The 19,798-nt window shown below is 41.3% G+C and overlaps 1 protein-coding gene across 1 annotated transcript in view; it reads left to right on the forward strand.

The window, feature by feature from the left end:
- The first annotated feature begins 4,602 nt into the window (after positions 1 to 4,602).
- dscaml1 (Down syndrome cell adhesion molecule like 1) overlaps positions 4,603 to 19,798 on the forward strand; it is a 98,865-nt gene continuing 83,669 nt past the window's right edge. Inside the window, exons 1-2 of the mRNA XM_085243445.1 lie at positions 4,603 to 5,211; positions 15,518 to 15,838. Of these exons, the coding sequence (XP_085099571.1) occupies positions 5,169 to 5,211; positions 15,518 to 15,838 (364 nt within the window). The 5' untranslated portion in view covers positions 4,603 to 5,168. The remainder of the gene's footprint in view (positions 5,212 to 15,517; positions 15,839 to 19,798) is intronic.

A 19,798-nucleotide genomic window follows, 5' to 3' on the forward strand; every position in this document is an offset into this window, starting at 1 on the left:
TTTCCTTCTTTTTAAGCTTCCGGAACGCAAAGCTAGTAAATGTGTTTGTATGTCACTCGCTATGGAGCAAGAGTAGTCGGTCTCTGGGTTGCTCCCACAGAGGACAGCTCCAGCGGCAGCCATCTTGAAAGTGGTGGTATCGCCCTGGCACAGTATGTTTCTGTCTGAAGGCGTTCCGTCTGCTTCAGAATCGCAACGTTCCACGTCTCCGATATTTGTCTCTCCCTTTTTTCCCCACCATCTTTCTTGCCTTCCCCTGTCTCAGCCGTGCAAATAGTCTCATTTGCAAACCTAAAAAAACAAGTGTGTGGATGAGGGGTGGGGGCTGAAGAGATGAACTACCAGCCAAAGAAGTTGTCCCCCCTTATAGCACATACACGTCCTCCGCCCTGCACCCTATCGTCTCGTTATCCTCCCCAGCTCATTTGAATAAATTAGCACCCCTTGGTGTATTTTGTGCATGCGCATGTGCTCGCATGCAAAAACACACACACGTGCACGCACATTCACACTCATGCAAACACTTAGCAATGCAAGCGCGGTACGGTAGGATGGCAGCCAGAATTCTATGTCCTGTGCTTTCCCGTCATGCAGACACATGGTCACGTACGCACACATCCTCTGATGTGCTGATACACTTTAACGCATCTGCTACAACAATCACGCATGCTCGGTTTAAGGCAAATACACTCCATTGGTTGGCAGCTTCCTATTAATGTACTGCAGCATGGTGGTGTGTGATTCATATTAGCCTAATGCAGAGGCTTGTTCACACAAAAAATGCATGCAGATCCAGTTATCCTGCTTTAGCACGCCCGTTAACTTTGACCATATTCTGAACTGCCTCTTAATGTAAACTGTAGTTTTGGTATTTTTAGATTCTATTTTCACTCTTCTAAAGGATAACTCCTTCAACTGACCCATCAACAAATGACCAAATGCAGCTTTTCCCTGATCCTCAAAACATAATTTAACCCCATCATTTGTTTTCCTGCAGTTCTGCTCATTTTGATCCCTGTGACCTTGCATCAGGCTTAAGCAGCAATACCATGTACCCCTTTCCCTTCTTAATTCTAGCCTTTCTAAGGTTTCATTGGGCTGAGGGGCTGTGCATTAATACTGGATACATTAACGCTAATATGATCCTAGCATGTAGTCAGGGCCTGAGGGGAGCTGTGATTGTCTGAACATTAACATTAACATCGACATTAACTCATCTGCCTCACTCTCTGTCTGCACCTTGCCCCTCCCTCAGCCTTCTCTGTTTCTCTTCCACCCTCCTCGCCCAAACTCTCTTCTTCTCTTTCTCTTAATACACTTGCTTCCCATTTTCTTCCCTATCTCCGGGCAGCGATGGAGGAGTGATGGAGATGAGTCACATTCTGCTGTGGTTTTTAGCGGTGTGGTGGCAGCCTGTCCTGGATCCTGTCCACAGTGACAGCCACTAGAGCTGTCAGGGAGCTGCTTGCTTTTTCTCTGGCCTGGCTGGCCCGCCTCAGCCTGTCAGTCTCCATGATGATCACTGGCTGACATACAGTATAACCTGCTTGGTGTTGTCAGGCCAGCTCACATCAGCCCCTTAACTAGCTTGCCACACTGCCTTTTGAAGTCCTGGCGGAGACTTGAAATGTTAGGATAGGGCAGATGGGTGAGACGTGTGTGCAAAAAGCTTAGTTGAAGTGTTAATGTGTTAGGTGCTGGTTTAGGACAGCAGGAGTATTGAGGCTCAGAATACATGATCCAGAGGCAGATCATGTTTTCTGAGGGCTGTCGGATTTCTCAACAAGCGAGCCCATCTCACTCACAGTGCACTCTAGGCTGTAAATGTTCAACTAGCGAAATGCATAAAGCTGAAAATGTACTCACATAAGGACATATCGGGATACACGGAATATGAAATAAAAGTGCCACTGTGCACTCTCAACAAAAATTCCTTCTTGTTGTGTGGTGTTTGTGTGTTCATATTTGTGGGTCTGTGTGTGAGAGAGAGACAGGTTGCGTGGGTGTGTGTTTCCACCTGTTACATAACAGAGAGTGGAGGCACAGTGTGCTTCCTTGCCTGCCACACTACAGCGGCTCTTCAGTGGGAGGGAGAGAGGCCACAGCTTTCCTCAGCTTCCACAAGTAGCACTGCTTTTGGTTAAGACACTCAGAACATCACATTGCACCACCGAGAGACACAGAAAGAGTGATGGCAGAGGTTAGAAGGGAGTTCTTCACGTCAAGTAGAAGGTGATTGATGTTAGATGAGTAGGACAACTGAGTGGACTCAAGTGGGGCCTCTGTGGTTGGTCTGAAATGGGTAAACAACAGTAAGCCAAGCTTGTGCTGACTAGTCAGGTGATGAAGTAAATCTTGTATGAGAATGCATATTGGTAGAATTTTTTAAGTATTAAATACATAATGGCCTAAAATTATTTCGAACATTTTTTTAAGAATATCAACTAAAGAATGTGGTTCAAAACATGAATAACACTTATCAGTAAATCAGTCAGTGCATGTGACACTACATCAGCAGAGGATCCATTTAGTTGGACAACCAAATTTCTGACGCTGTATGTTTAGGTTGTGCTGAGCTTCAGTGTAAATTTATGCAAAACATGATTTTGTAACTGCAAAATGTCTTACACTGCTTTATCCTTTTTCATATCTGCTGGTGAAAGTAGTGTGAAGTCATAGTGTGCTGAACAATGGTAATCGTATTTTTGAAATGGGCTGCATTTATATAACATTTTTTAGCTTTCTTTGGAGCAAAAGATTGAGGGGCAGTGGTTGTGTTCAGTGTCTTTCCCAATGACACGTACTTTAACACGCAGTGTGGAGGAGCCATGGATTGAACCAGCCACCTTCCCACGACCAGTGCAACCTCCTGAGACACAGTTGCTCAACTTGGTTATGGCATATGTATAACAATTCTGTTTTACTTGTGATTTTAATATGACAGAATACAACCCTGTTTTACAAAAAGTGTAGCTAAAATGTTAATTAAAAGTAGAAGTTAATCATTTACAAATCATTTAAACCCCGTGTTCAACTGAAAATTGGAAAGAGGTGACATCAAATGTTGAAACTAAGAACTTTCCTTTTTCTAAAAAACAGTTTTTGAATTTGAAGGTATCGATGTCTCATGAATAGTGAGGTTAAATCCAGAGTCTTTCACAAATACAGATGGTGAGGGGCACAATGCTCTGTGAATCACTGCCTGGGTAAATAGTTGAACAATTTAAGAACAACACATGTTAATATAAAATGGGAATGAATGCTGGCACTTCATCATTTCCATTACTTATCATAAAAATATTCAGATAATCCAGAGAAGTCACTGAATGCAAGCAGCAAGGCCAAAAACCAGTACTAAATGGACAAGAATTTTAGGCCTGTCAGAGACATAGAGACAGTGAAACAGTTTTGTATTTCTACAGTTATAATCTGTACCTTAAGACTAATTACTGCAATAACTTAAAGTTACTTTTGTGCAGTTTTTTGATGGCCAAAAAGTTGGTGTCTTTATAGTGTCTATGTTTGGTCAAATACAAACGGAAATGAGATAAGATCTCAGAGTTAAAGATTTCACTTTACTTCAGTTAAACAAACAGTATTTAATACACATATAAACCATCACCTCTGTGATTCCATGTGGCTGGTTGATTTTCTCTGGGTCCTCTGGAATACCACAGTTTAAATACATGTGTATCTTTAAACTGCTATTTTATTGTTACAGTGTTACAGGGAAAAAGTAACAATAAATCACACACACACACACACACACACACACACACACACACACACACACACACACACACACACACACACACACACACACACATGGTATAGATAATAATCTCATGTGTAAAGGTGCCATGAATGTAGAGTGTTATATAAATGCTATTCATCCATCCAGGTTAAGACAATGCTAAACAAATTGGCTTCTTAATAAAAGAATCAGACAGCTGAACCGCTCTGACTGTAGCTGTTCAGCTGAAAACTGCTAAAAATATGAAAAGAAAATACCACAGAGGCCCCAAACTGTTGAGCAACCGAAGCCCTACATCAAGCAAGAATGTGAAAACATTTCACTTTCATAACTGCGTCAGATGGTCTCCTCAGTTAGAGATTGTTGTTGAAAGAAGAGGTGATGCAACACAGTGGTAAACATTCCCCGGTCACAACTTTTTTCACAACTTTTTTTTGCTACCATGCCATTTAAATGACTTGGTAAATACACCAGCTTAATAGCTGTAGTTAAGATGAAAGTATTGGACCCCTCTTTCAGAAACACCTGTTGTCATAAACCAGTAACACCAACTTCAAGTGCAGCTCCTCAGTGTGTCTGAGTGTTACAGTGAGAGAAAGGCGCATGTACACAGATTTGTTTTTTAATGAGATATCCATCAACGCTGTGGTGAGGTGTGGTGTAGAATAATATCAGTCTGCTGTTCAGTATCAAATGTGACTTCAGCGCCACCACTGTTGGTAGCTACATGCAGGTGCGCAGCGCACATCATTCCCACTTTCCTCTAGTAGGATATGGAGGCTGCAGCTTCTCTGTTCTCTTTTTCCTCCTCCGGGTGTGGAATTTGCGCTTGCCAATGGAGTTTTCTGTTTCCCCAATGCCACAACTGATCCTGTGGAGAATTTACTTTTACTTTCTAAGTGCACCAGTGTAACGACAAAAAAAGCGATTCATGGAAATTCTTAGGCTGATTTGCATGGGAAATCACGAGCATTTTCATTTCGATTTGAAGTCCCTTGCCTGAAAACCAAATTTGAATGACTTTGAATTTTGAAATTTGCACTTGGAGCTCCATCCCATCACCGGATTAAAGAATCTATTCAGTGCGCGTAATACAGCGGTGCCAGTGGTTTTCGTTTGGTCCCCATTTAGTACTTATGGCTCACCTCTCCACCACGGCGCATCATTAGGATACCGGGGGTGGGGCAACGGCAGCCTGTCCCGGTGAGGGGAGGAGAATACAGGGAACAGAGGCGGTACTTTCTCCGCTGCCTCTTTCTCGGCGCTGGAGAGTGTGGGACCAGGGCTGGAGAGACCGCCGGGGAGCATCAGCAGAACCAGTCCAGCACGGAGCCTCGCCTGGCCGACCGCTGCGCCGTGCACTCTTCTTGGGGACTGCACAAAATTCCTGTGAAATATAACTGCTTTTAATGGCATGTGGCTTGTAACTTTACTTCTGCTGTATTCTTTGCAAGAAGGTAGGCTTGAATTGTGTCTCTTCAAGTGTTGCTCATCTGCATGTTGCCCCCTTACCAGTGCAATGCTGAAGTTGTCTGTGCATGTTTGTTACGTTGTCCGGGTGATGAATTGTGCTGGACTAAACGAATTAACGTCTAAAACGAATGACTCAAACTCCAAAATTGCCGTTAGAGGAAGAATTGTAACTTTTTTTTTATGTTTGGCGAAGATGCTTTCCTGAGCAGCCATGATTTTTGGAAGAGAACATGATGGCTGATTCATCGCACGTCCTCACTGTGATTATCTGATGATATTATTAAAATGATAAAAAAAAATTTGGTTCAATCGGAGAATAAAATCAACATGCCCTGCCGTCGGATGACAGTAAAGAAAAAGCACAAAGATCTCTGAAGTGAACACTGCCTTTCGTTGAGATGAGAAAGATAACGGCATTTGCATTTTGCATGATGAATATGTGGAGGTGTCGTGAATATGGAGGCTGTTGAATAGGAGGAGAGGCTGATAAGGATCTGCAGGCGCGCGCACGGATAAAGGGGCGACCTCGAGCGCTGCTGCTGGACACAGTTGTAGACTGTTTACTCGCAAAAGTCCAAGGAGGCAGAGGAGTTTAATATATTTACTGACTTTTTTTTTGCTGTCCCGTCGAAGCACAAATAAGATGATAGGGTGTGAGTTTGTGTGCGCGAGAATGCGCACACAAGGAGCTTAGGTGACATGGGAGCGGGGAAGAAGCGGGTCCCTAGAGGTTAAAGAATCTTTTTTCTCAGTTTTTCTTTTTGAATGAACACTGAACTATTGCATAAACATCGTTGTGTGCTGATTGGATGCGGGTGCGAGGCAACAAGGGTCAATACGTTTTATGATAGACGTGTGAACTGGGTATTGACCACTGGCCTTTAATTTGCAGATAATTTGCCCCAGTTGGATAATTAAAATACGATGCCATATCTTACCGTTTATTTTCTTTGGCAAAATATAGGAGTGTCAGCGTGTGCAGGCTCGGTTGTTATCACCCCTGGTCTAATTATTCATCCACCATTTTCTGTGGCACCAGATTTCACTGATTGGCTTCGCTCTAAATACTGCAGATACGAAGTAATGATTCATTTTTCCCTTTAAATTTAAAAAAAAATCTTCTGTTGTTTGTCTACTAATTTCCAAACACTTCATGAAAGCCACACAATGAAATAATGTGTTTAGTGTTTATAGTAAATGTTCTTTCGTTCCTTTACGCACAGGTCTGTAACCGAATACACGTGATTCTAAACCATTTTAATCTCACAAATTAGAGAGAAGTTGCAAAAATGTCTTTATAACTGTGGGCAGTGCGCCTGTTTCATGCTCATGCCAGTCGCCATGATTGGCCTTGGCAGTGCCCTCTTTCAGGCTGCAGCTGCGGCGAGGGCTTCTGTGCTGTTTTTGTTATATGTAATTGGATTACAGGGTCTATTTCGATTATACAGACTGTACATCGCCCTGTCCCGTGACTGAACGAGATGTGAGTGTGTGCCTGTGTGTATGGTGGAGGGGAGGGGAGGAAGGGTTGGGGGCTGCAAACAGCCACTGGAGCGGAAAGAGTGCTTGAGATGGGAGAGATGTAGATAACGCGGTGGAAAACAAACTTCAATTTTTCCGTTGTTTTTCCTACGCCATGTTCCCATCGTTTTGCACGATCCAACAGTGATTTGTTGTTTTATGGGGTCGCTGAGTGTTTTATATATGTTTGATTTTTATAAAATAAGGGAAAGGGTAGGTCTATTATCATACATGCATATGCATTAGTACTGCGTATTTTGCTGGTTCGGCCGCGCCTCCTAGAATGACACACAATTTGTCTTTTTTATTTTTTATAAACATGATTATGAGGATTCGCTATGTGTTATGATATTTTGCGAGATGTTTAACTTTATCGTTTCTTTCTTTCATTAATTAAACATTCATTCAGTCACTCTTGGCTGTTGGTTTGGCGTCCCCCCCCCCCAGCACACCTGCACCCATGAGTGCGGAGAGCAGGGGGAGAGAACAGGGATAGACAGATAGATAGATGGATGGATGGATGGGGGGACAGAGGCAGAAGAGGGAGGGGGAGTACAGCCATTCTTCTTTGTCATGATTTGGGAGGCTGCTTGTCATTTTATGGAAATAAGATTGAGACAAACACAGCTGAGGGCTGTGGGGGAATCTTCTGTCAGGCCTGACAGGCCATAATAGGGCCCGGGAAACTGGAAAAGGGAAGCCATATTGCAATTAATACATTTAAAAAGAACTGTTAGAAATGGGGCACACGGTACAGAGTGGAATTCGAGGAATTTCGATCAGTATTTATACAATTTTCAAGGAAAACGCCATGTAGTGATCGACATGGACGCGGACTAAGCTCTTGCTATTATTTCATCAATTAACATCTTTCCGGTTTTATCCAGTTTTGGTCGACAGGCCTCCTGCAACACACACGTAAAATTAACCGTCTGCATTATGCTGTTCCTCCCACATAGCTACAAAACACGTTGACTTATATATTATTTCAGAACTTTATTTAAACGTGTGTGTTTCTCTTTCTTAACCTTGAGACTCGAATGCAGTGTGTCCCTATCTGCTTTGTGTCTGAGCGCGGTGATATTAAATGATGCCACACTTTTACTGTCTTTACATTCTGACTTGGTGTACGACATATAAAGAGTGTTTCGACACAAGTTAAGTATGGAGAGTAGTTTGGGTATCTCCTCTGGGTATCTGCTAGAGGATCACCTGTCAGTGTTCTCGCCTTCCTTTGGGACACCTTCATATTCTTGAGAGCGGCCTGACCCGCTGATGTGCGCACACCGCGGGGCTGTGTGTAAATTTGGAAACAAAACAGTCACCGACTACTGGAGAAGTGCTTGGAGGGGGAGCCCTGTAATTGCGGTATGAGTCAGACTCTGGTGGCTTCTCGGCTACACCCGCACGATGGACTCGGATGTATTGTTTCTGGACTGGAAAACTTAGCGGCTGATAGAAGTAAGACGCCATCTCTGGAGTTGTTTATTCTGTTTTAATTTATCGATTGATTTCTTCACACACACACACACACACACACACACACACACACACACACACACACACACACACACACACACATATATATATATTACTCCAGAATCGTGGTAATGAAGGACATTCAAAGGTGACCTTCTCCTTTGGCACCCCTTCTGTTTTTTTAAACCCCTCTAAACACAACATCAGAGGTTATTGCAGTCCGGCCCGACTGGATTTAATTATATGGCTGGAATTCACTTTCCAGTCTATCTGCGACGCACATGTCAAATATCACTTAAATTCTTCCAAGTCACACTTGAGAGCTCCGCGTCTAATTTTCCCGGCTCTGCCTACACAACTTTAAAGTGTTGTCGGAGACACACGGCTCAACAGTTTAAAGCTGTAGGACTGCGTGTCATATTTGGCTGGTTCACTGTCAAATGTCGCTCTGCTCACGTCCATCCGAACGAGCCATTCGGCCTCATATTCAGTCTGAACATTGTGCCATTTTGTGTACTTTGAAACACATGAACCTCGTCGACAAGTTGGTGCGAGGTCATAGTTTCAGCATTACCTGGGGTCTGGACTCCAATCCAAATGATTTCGGTGATCTTTGCTTTCTGTTAAGGATGATGAGGGTATTTTTTAAGTAAACAAGTCACACAGAGATCGACTTTGACGGCTTACACCGGTTGCTCAAAGTCGTGTCCGGTAGCCCGTTTCTCCCACAGAAAGCCATGTCTCATGTCTTAGGACATAAGTAAGCCCCAACCCCAAAATAGCAGTGAAACTACCACAGTCCATAGTAACAATCAACTCTCTTTCACTCCGCCTCTCTCTTGTGTTCTGCTTACTGACAACTTATGGTCCTGTGTCTGAGGGAGAGGAGAAAAAAACACATCACCACAACTCTGACACTCGCTTCAACAGCGGAAATCATCTTTTTGAAGTGTGAGATGTGAATTTTCAAACACCGAAATGGCTGCCTAATATTTCACTGACACTGCATAAGTTGTATGCAGGGCCTTTAACCCCCCACCCCCACCCTGCACCTCAGCGCGCGCGCGCGCGCACACACACACACACACACACACACACCACCTATATTCAATCCAGAATTTTTCTTTCTTTTATTAACTGCAATGTTTAATGAAACTATATGAGACACTGTTAATTTTCTGACTGCACACAAAACTATACTGACACATTGCCATGCAGCAATAATGGATATCTTAATCTAAACGAGACCCTCCTCTCCATCAAACACGATCGTGTCTTTTATGTTTTGCTTTTTGCATGCATTATCACTGCAAAGACTTGCTTTGGCTATTATTTGACCTGAATGGGTTTTGTGGGCCGTTATCTGTAGTGCTGCATGGATCGCAATATTGAAAATCTACTTGCAATTAAGAATGTATTTATGTGACTCTGCGTGTGTCTGTTTTATGGGGAGAAAGAGTTAAAGAGGGAGGGAGAAGGAGGAATTTATAGCCCTGTTTCTCTGTGCACGTGATGGTATGAATGTGTGTGTCTGAATAAATGTAGACGAGACAGAAAAGGCTGCATTATGCATAGCGGTTCACCATAGGCAATATTCTGGCTTCTCCAGCATACATATTCATACACCAGTTTTATATCAACTGCAAAAGCATGGAAGGAATGTGCAAAATGTATTTAAGTCTATTGCTGAGATGGACTGGAGTAAAAAAGAACCATCAAAAGGGATACATGGACAAAAAGAAAAGTAAGAATTTAAAAAGGGGGCAAAAGGAGAGAACAAATGAGGAAAATATTGAAGGGTTCATCCAGCAGGAAAGATTTTTCACCCAAAATCACTTTGACCTTCTTCATTGTAATCAGTGCATCGAGGCTTGAAGAAGAAAATCAAAATACTGTTCATGAATGAATGAGTGCTGCTTCCTGGCTCCTTATTCCTCTGCTTGGGAAAAAGAAAAAGAGAGCCTGGGGCAGTGAAAGGACTCAGATAACATCTGAGGTTAGATGTTACTCAAATAAAGAGGAAAAGCAAGATTGTTGCACCCCATGTTTTTATATGTCACTTTACACAAATTATTAACAGTTTGTTATAATATTTGATAGAAAGATATTCTTCTTTAGTTTTCCAGTAGTTGTCTGCATTTCATTGACATTTCATTGAAGCTTTGAATTGGAAGTTAGTATATAGTATGTCATGGATCGTGCAGTATAATGCAGCTAACTGCTATTTGTTTAGATCACATTAATTCCTGTAATTCCTGTCCAATTTGAACATCTCACCTGTCAGATATCCTAAAGAGGTCAAGTCTCCAGGGAAGACTTTACTATTGCCCAACAGCAAACAAGAGCTCTTCGCCATATGTCTAATGTATCTGTGTGATACCCATGACCAGTACAGAGTTACTTTTGATAAGTTTAAAGCAGACGCTTCATTTTGGCAGCTATTATGTGTATGTTTTTACTGTTCTGTACTAAGCTTTAAACCATTACTGCCATAAGACCCTTGGTTGCCACTATCATCTTGATGGTCTTTTCTGCTGGAGGCTGTCATTTTTGCAGTGAAGGCCTGGGCTTGCTTTCATGTGTTTTTGCACGTGCGCATGAATGTGTGTGAACTCAGTGACCTGGATTTATACCATAGAATAAAACAATTAGCCCGTTCATCCCATGCTACTAATTTTAAGAGGTTTCCCTCTAAATTTAAGTGAGTTTTTTAAAAAAAATTAAGCCACCTTTGTTGATTCATCATGATTTTGATTTTTTAAGGTTGGTTTATACTTGAACAGGATATCTTGTATCAAAGCTTCACTGCCTAGGGTTCAGGAAGCTCATAAGTGTTCATATACCAAATCTCAGAAGTTGGGAAGTTAATAAATGTCTTGAAAAGGAATAAATGCCTCTAAAGGGCTTCATTTCATGTGTTCATTTATTCATGCAGCACCTTTTTTGGAAATATTTACCTCTTTGACCCTTTAGAAATGATTCAAATACAGCAATCAAAGAAAACCACCACTATATGAGAGTATACCTGTTGGCAGTTTGGGTATCTATCTATCTATCTATCTATCTATCTATCTATCTATCTATCTATCTATCTATCTATCTATCTATCTATCTATCTATCTATCTATCTATCTATCTATCTATCTATCTATCTATCTATCTATCTATCTATCTATCTATCTATCTATCTATCTATCTATCTATCTATCTTTAGCTTCCCCAGATTAATTAAGTAATTAATAAGTAAAATTAATATACTGAACAGAAGGAAAGGTTATAGATTCCAACTCATATTGTATTCTATATCACCATCTTTGTGAAAGTCCAGCAAAGTTTTGGTGCTTAAAATAAAATAACCAATATTTGAAAGCAAAAGTAAATGGCAATAATATTAATAAAAACAACAACAACAAAACTAAAGAGCAAGAAAAAAATGAAATGAAATGAAGCAGGACACAAACTGTTTGTCTCCTTTGATTTTTTGTGATACGCACCAGTGCCACTGCTCTTATCTGGCATTGTTGCTTTCTTTCAGTCAGGACTGTTCTCTCTTGGTGCCCACTGCTGCCAATACCAAGTTATTGCAATGCCAAATGACACTTAGAATTATTATATTTAAAGCAACTTGAATACTAGAGTTTTTCCTGACTGCCACCAAGCTGTAATTTGTTGGTGTAGAGGTGAAGCTCAGTGAAACAGCTCTACTACAGGAGTCATAGGAGTTTAGAGACTTTATACAAACAGTGTTGACAAGGTTAGGCGTGGCATTTCAAAATGGAGGAATAGTCTTCTAGTCATTTAGATCTATTTTAGCCTTTACAAAAACTGTTTTACATGGCAGTCAATGTTCCAGCATCTTTTATTTGTTCTACACCTCATTTTTAGATCCAAATTCATTCACTCATCCTAATCTTTTCCATTTAGTGGCCAGCCTCATATGGCCTCTGTCTACAAGGCCACAAACCTAGAGTTATCTTTCACTGTTGATTTTTTTTTTTTTTTTTTTTTTTTTGCAGGTACTATACAATGAATCTCACATTTGAGGATGTGTGAGTTTCTTGATTCTCAGAACAAGTTGTACTTGCTCTCTTGCTTTGCTGTGCATCAGAGCCTCACACTTTTTTTTCTTGGCTTTGGTTAGAGCCAGTTTTTTCTTTTCTGTGAAAGTAGAAATACACACTGTTGTATAAAATATTCAGTTTTCTTGCAATTTCCTGCATGGAATAGCCTTCATGTGTTCAAACAGATATATTCTGATAAGTTTAAGAAGAAAGCTATTTTTTAGGTGATATAAATTAGCCCAACAGTCTTTGCATTTTAGGGATTTTTGTATTAAATATTTAAACAGCAGTGACATTCCTAAGGACACTGCCTTTTAAATGAGAATATAAATATTTTGTAAACATTTCATGTGCACTGAAACTGGCTTGTTATCAGGAGTTTGGGAGACAGATCAAACCTTTGTTGTGAGTTTTTCATGGATAGTAGATTGTCCTGCTTAGTAAGCACCTGTTGTTGAAAAGTGGTGCTCTGTGGGGAGGAACTTTATAGCATGGGTTTCCATGGCTGAGTAGCTCCTGTACAGATAATGTAAAGGTTCCTCAGTACTTTTGTCCACATAGTGTCCATATGCAACACATACTGTCAAACATTTCCACTAAAATCACTTCATCCCTGCAGCTATGAACTCAAATGCTGTTTGAGTTCATTTGGTAAGACTTTAAGATTAAAGACAACTATGCTACAATTGTGAAGTGCGAGGCGTGTAAGTAGAAAAGCACTGACACGCAAAGCAGGCTATGGTAAACTTAAGGTGAGCTGAAGGACAACATTAATCTTATGATGGCAATAGTGAACAATTGCGTAATTATGAATACTTTTTAACCAATACTTAGTACTTTATCATGAAAATATTTTACTTCCAAATTGTGTCACCTGCTAATAGTTTTCTCCTTATTTTCCAAGTATGGCAGCACTTCTGTGTTTATCCCCAGAAATACATAGTGGTGCTCTCCGTGGTGCTGAAAGTGCAGATCAGTAAGCCTAGCAGCCTGTGAAAGTGATTGACATGGATTCAAACGGTAGCATGGATTGAACTTGACCTAAATTCAGATTTTTGAAGAGAGGATCTGCTCCAACAATGACTATCTCCTCTCTGCCGTGCTTGTACACACATACATTTACAGTCACACGCTCTGCACATGCACAAGTGATCGTAGATTTCTGTTGTTGGTTGAATTTGGCATCAAGAGCGGAGGCAGTCATTTAACATTAACCTTTCTCTATCCCTTTCACCTTACCACACACTGAGATGCACGCTCGGTCACTCAGTTGCATCCGAACACCTTTGCACCTGAGAACCTTTCCCCCAACCAGCCACCCATATCCTGTCTACAATATTGCGCTCCTGCCTGGCTCCCTTCCGCTTCACACCCACACACGCATGGAAAAGAGGGAAGTCGGACATCAGCCTCCCACAGCAGTGCGATTACAGAGTGGATAGACTATGTATGTGTTAAATGTGAAAGGAGATTATGTGGGTTTAACTCTCTGTGTCTGGCATACAGATTTCAATCACGTAACATCGCCTTTCTTTAATGTGGCAGGAAAAGACAAGGTTTATGTCTTTTGAGGGGTATCTGGAGAGGGAAAAGGAATGATGGGAAACAGAAAGAAAAGGAGGAGTTATCGCTTAGATAAGAGAAAGGAAGGCAGGTAGATGCATTAGGTGGCAGGCAGCAGACAATTGAGAGTGAAAATCACCTTACGTCAGTTCAGGCTAATCCCTGCATTTTACTTTTGAGCCTTTTCTCATGTGACCCATCCTATTTATGTCATGTTATTAATGTCATTACATGTTACTATTTATACTAGACAGAAAAGATACAAAAATAGCCTTTATAACATCCCTTCCTTTTTTTTTCTTACCATGCATTCAGATGTTAAAAAAGCAGCTAGTCAGCCTATGTGTTTCATTTTATAGCTGGCTGCTAATGATATCCATTGATATAGAGGATCTGTAAAAATTAGAGCCTAAATGACATTGGATAGTGTCTTTATATCTCCATTGATAGCTAACACCCTATTTTCTCCCAGCATACAGAGAATTAAAGAGACAGGGCTAATCCAGGCATTGTTGACAAAATCCAGGAAAAGGGATTAATTAAGTATCATTGTCTGAGAAGAAAATACTCTGGCTTGGGGCATAGCGTCTTCCCCTGGCCTCCAGCCAAGCCGAGCTCAGCACTTCTATACACTCCTCTACACCCCTCTTCCCAGTTCCAACAAACACACAGAGAAACAGAGATCTTAAAGGATGCCTCATTGCTTTATAGCTGACGAGGGCGTTGTGCGAAAGAGGATATTTGGTGGTCTGCTTCCCCTTAGGAAAACTTAACTCTTCATCTGTGCCACAAAAGTATTGATATACAGCAAATTACTATGCTACCCAGCATAAATGCACACACATACACATATGCAGCACTTAGCTTTCACACCACAAATGTTTATACATTTTTCCCTCCAGAAAAGATAACAGTGGTGGCGGGGTCATCTTATGTAACCCATTTTTTTTCCTGTTGAGAGGCATGTTTCTAAAGGACTACCTGTTTACACATATTCAATTATAGATCTCAGAGGATTTCGTATTGGATGAGATTTATGTCTGCCTTTTGGCAGACAGTGAGGAAGTTTTTTGAGTTAAGGTGACCTAGGAGCCTGTAGATGCTTTCTTATAGGTTGAATGCAAATGCATGTAGGTTTATGTTTAATGTTTGACTGTATCACACTGATTTAGTTAACAGACCTGTAAAATATTGTAAATACATCTCTAGAATGCATTAGGCCTGAAAGAGTAACATGGATGTTCACGATGCACCTCTATCTATCTATCTATCTATCTATCTATCTATCTATCTATCTATCTATCTATCTATCTATCTATCTATCTATCTATCTATCTATCTATCTATCTATCTATCTATCTATCTATCTATCTATCTATCTATCTATCTATCTATCTATCTATCTATCTGCTTAGTTTTTCATAATAATTGTAATTATAATTTTTTAAAGTCAAAGTTTAAGTTGCAAAGTGAACAAGTACAATTAATATACTATATATTTCATTATTAATGCACTGGCTGTCTGTTGCAGTTTATCATGCTATGCAACTTTATTCAGTCTCCTTGGTCCTTGATTGTGCACATTCTATATTGGGCGTGAATGTTGTCTCTATATCTGACACATATCAGCTATTTAACTCTGTCTCCCCTTCTCTCATCCTAACAGTCAACAGTGAGGATGTTGTCTCTACGCGGCTGTACTTTGTGAACGCCTCCCTGCAGCGGGTGACCTTCTCCAGCTCGGTGGGGGTGTCCCTGCCCTGCCCCGCGGGTGGCGCCCCCCATGCCGTCCTGCGCTGGTACCTGGCTGCCGGAGACGACATTTACGACGTGCCCCATATCCGCCACGTGCATGCCAACGGCACCCTCCAGCTCTACCCTTTCTCCCCCTCCGCCTATAACAGCATTATCCATGACAACGAATACTTCTGCACTGCTGAGAACCAAGCGGGCAAGATTCGAAGCCCCAGCATCCACATCAAAGCAGGTGAGGGCTTAAAACTGAATGGCCAGAAGGACACTTTAATTCAGGAATGTTACTATGTTTCTTACTTACCAAACCAGCAGACTATTACCTTTTTTCTTCTTTATATGTATTTAGAATATATTATTGATGTCAGTGTTATTGTATTTAAGGTCAGTTTTAAATGTACATTAAAAGTACTGGTCCACCTACATGTTACACATACAGCAGCTGCTCATGGAAAGTCATGCTACGAAGCTCCCAGTGTGCAGTTTTTGTACTGATGTTAATGCCAAAGAAGGTTTGGAGCTCTGCAGTTACTGAGTCAGTGGAGTGGTAGCAGCTTTTACACACTATGGAACCTCAACACTTGGCAAACCTGATCTGTAACTTTACATGACCTTCGACCTCATGGCCAAGTGGCAGCTGTTTCTAAATGCTTCCACTTTGTGAAAATATCACTTTGTAGAATCATGCGATATCTAGGAGGGAAGAAATTTCACAAACTGACTTGTTGTAATGGTGACATGTTATTATAGTACCACATTTCAATTCAGTGAGCTCCTATTCAAAGATTAAGAGGTGCAACTTTTGTCATATCATGTATGTTCAGGGCAGGTGAACTAACTAACCTTACCTTTTCATGCTTTTCTGGCCCGGTAGTTGTTGCCGTTATTAAAACTAACATGGAGATAGAAGTATTTTGTGTCCACTGTTATGACCATGTTATGACCATCATAACAAAAAGACTTTTTCGTTCATTTCTAGACTGACTTTTTTTTTTTAGCTTTACTATAGAAAGCCACTACTGGACTCTTTCAGTGATTGGATACATTTTCTGTAACAAAAAAAAAGAGAGGTAGCAAAACTTTTTCAGGAGAGGTACTTCAAGTTTTGAAAAACAAATTCTTGTGCCACCAAACTGGTCGAGTGCAGTGCGTTGGAATATGACAAGAAAACTGATCTTCATGTTTTAAATTTGTTGAGGGCCCATTGGAGACCACTAAGGTTATCAATAAAATAATATTATGTGGACATTCTGAAAATTTTCACTTCACTAAATACTCACCAAAAAATGTCCAAGTGCCAAGCTGGAGGCAGTTTTTTTTGGCACACATTGAAGTGATCACAAAAGCAACATAGCCACAGCCAGCATCTGAAAATATGGTCACACAAACAGCCCACAGTCATATTGTCATTTTAAACCAAAAACTTTTCTCGGTGGGGCTTAAGTAGCTCCGAGTGCCCTGACACACATGCAGGCACAGAGACAGTTGGTTTGGTGACCTGTCCACACTCCCTGCCAAGGTCAAAGCTGGAGAGAGGTGCTGAACACACCGAGGAAAGGTGTTACTGATCTTTTAACACTTGCACGGTGACACACACACACACACACACACACACACACACACACACACACACACACACACACACACACACACACACACACACACACCACAAAAAGTAAAAAACACATGCACATGACCTCATGTGATACACACTTTATACAATAGATATGCACGTTTGCATGTTAATGCGCATGTACACAAACACGGACCCACACATGCACGCGCACACACAAACAAACACATACCAACATGCACACCAGCCTGCGAATAGCTCGTGCCAGCAAGCCTCCTGTCTCCCAGTCTCTCCATCTGTCCATGAACTGGAAAGTCCCCTAACTACACACACACACAGGCTAACACAGACACACACACACACACACACACTGAAACACAGGCTCAGCCATTTTCCTCAAGCTGGCTCATGGTGTTTAGTCGCCAGCTCTTTGTAAGGGTGTTTGGCAGGAAAGATTTTGGAGTGAGCTAGACACATGAAAAGATGTGAAAAGAAATCCTGAAAAAAAAGTAGATTTTTAGGTCATGCTAATAGCCAGTGAGGCATTTTGACTGTGTTTATCAATTCTACCTGAAGAGAGAGTCAGCAGTTCCTTAGCACACACGTATACCAACAAAATCATTCTCCAAAATGCTGCTGGATCATCTTCCTCGCGACCACTAACACAAACACTCTCATATGTGGTCCCCAGAGGATGACAGTCCCTTCAGCGTGAGAGTGACCTTACAGCCAGTCTCTGTGCTGGGATGACCTTCCCTCCCAAATAATTACAACAATTAATCAATTAAATGCTGAGGCAACCACAACTCCACAGCTCCATAACCAGAGCTCACATGCATGTGTGTGCCTCATTACCCCTAGAGTTGTACACAACACACAGGCTTGGTTACACTCACACAAAATCCTGTAGTTGCCATGGGCGACAGAGGCGTGAGCGCTAGGGTGTGGCATGCCCTGTCTCAGGTGGTGCAGGAGAATGATGACAGCTGACAGCTCACAGTGTGACACCCCCCCCCCCCTAAAAAAATTCTCTCCCACTTCCCCCTGCGTCATTCTCCCCCTCTCTCTCTCGCTTCACATCTTCACATCTCCCTTTCTCTCTTTATCCCTCCCCCTCTTTCTCACCCTTTTCTTTGCATGCTGATTGTGGTCCAATAATAGCTCAAGCACCTGTCTGGATAGCTCTACATTTATGAAAATCAGTATGTGGGCTGCTTGTTTTCCTGTATATGTTTTTGTTTGGGTATCTCATTTTGAAAAATCTAGTTTTCTCTGTGCATTTTTATCTCGAGTGTAACGCCAGTCTATTGCACGCAACTATTTTTGGTAAAACAGTTTGATACATTCTCATATCCAGAGGCAACTGAAAGGCTATTGATATACGTATGTTTAAACTGGAGTGTGCATGGCAACTTGAGTTTCATCTTCAGTTTGATCTGTACTTACTGGAGGGTTAGGCGCTTAACCCAGCGGTCGTAGGGGGAGATGCAGGGTACACCCTACCCAAGACAGAGAGATGCACATCCACACCGACAACCAATTTAGAATCACCAGTTAACTAAACAAAAATTTCAATATTATATTATAAATGGTATAATTTGTTGAATTCAACTCTGACCAAAAAAGAAAACCTTTTTTCATGACTGTACTGTATATCTATCTGTCTATCCGCCTAGCATTACCTTAGCTTCAGTTCAAAACTTAAAAATATCAAGGGACTTTCTCATAAAGCAAATTTAGCATTTTTCTCTCTCTGTTAATAAACAAAAGACCCAAAGGACATTTGAAGGATAGAAATTTAAAACAAAATTGCAAAAAAACATCTGAGAGTTTTGTTTTTTGCTCACATAACACATCTTTACAAAAACTTGGTATAATGATTTGGGTAGACCTGTTCGGTGAGCCCCACCCTATCTCCCCTTTGTTCCACCTAAAACACACAAACCTACGTAGGACAGGGCCAAGGCAGCAGGTGTTTAGATCTATTTCTTCTATCTGCCCTCCTCATATCTGTCTGAACCTGAACCTGATAGACTGCTTTTTTTCATCCTTTTCAATTCAATAATGCAACCCACATCCATTCATTTCTCTTGTATTTCATTATACTTCCCCGTTTCTATCCTTTCCCTTTGCTGTGTTTTTAATGCTCGCTTTATGAATAAGTAAATGCAGTATTTGGTTTCTCCGTCGTTAATTATTGAAGCGACAGTGATACAGGACTTGCCTCCCAGTGCGCCCAGTCGCCCAGACCCATGTTTTAACTTGTATCTAGGCAACCAGGCTGCATATAGTCAGGCATCAGTAACATCCTAATGATTCTGCTGCGCATGCGATGAGGGGGAGTGCAATTTACACACAAATCAGTTGGGGTACCATTTGCATCATGTCACAAGGCTTAAGAGGATGAATATGTAATGGTTTTTTTCCTCTCTGTCTTTCATATTTTCTAAGAGAAACGTGTGATAAATGACAATGCTATCACAACAGCTGCCTCTTAGTGGGGTCGGTTACATAGATGGGTCCAAGGGCATGTCGCCATACATGGCTTGATTGACAGATTTTAATGGGGTAACGAGTGGTTAAACAACACTTTCTTAAAAGGAATCAAGTGTAGGGCAAGGT

This window comes from Mchenga conophoros, linkage group LG14 (assembly GCF_057382185.1).
Source record: "Mchenga conophoros isolate Kocher_MC1m ecotype Shallow Benthic linkage group LG14, M_conophoros_male_GT1.1, whole genome shotgun sequence".
NCBI lineage: Eukaryota > Metazoa > Chordata > Actinopteri > Cichliformes > Cichlidae > Mchenga > Mchenga conophoros.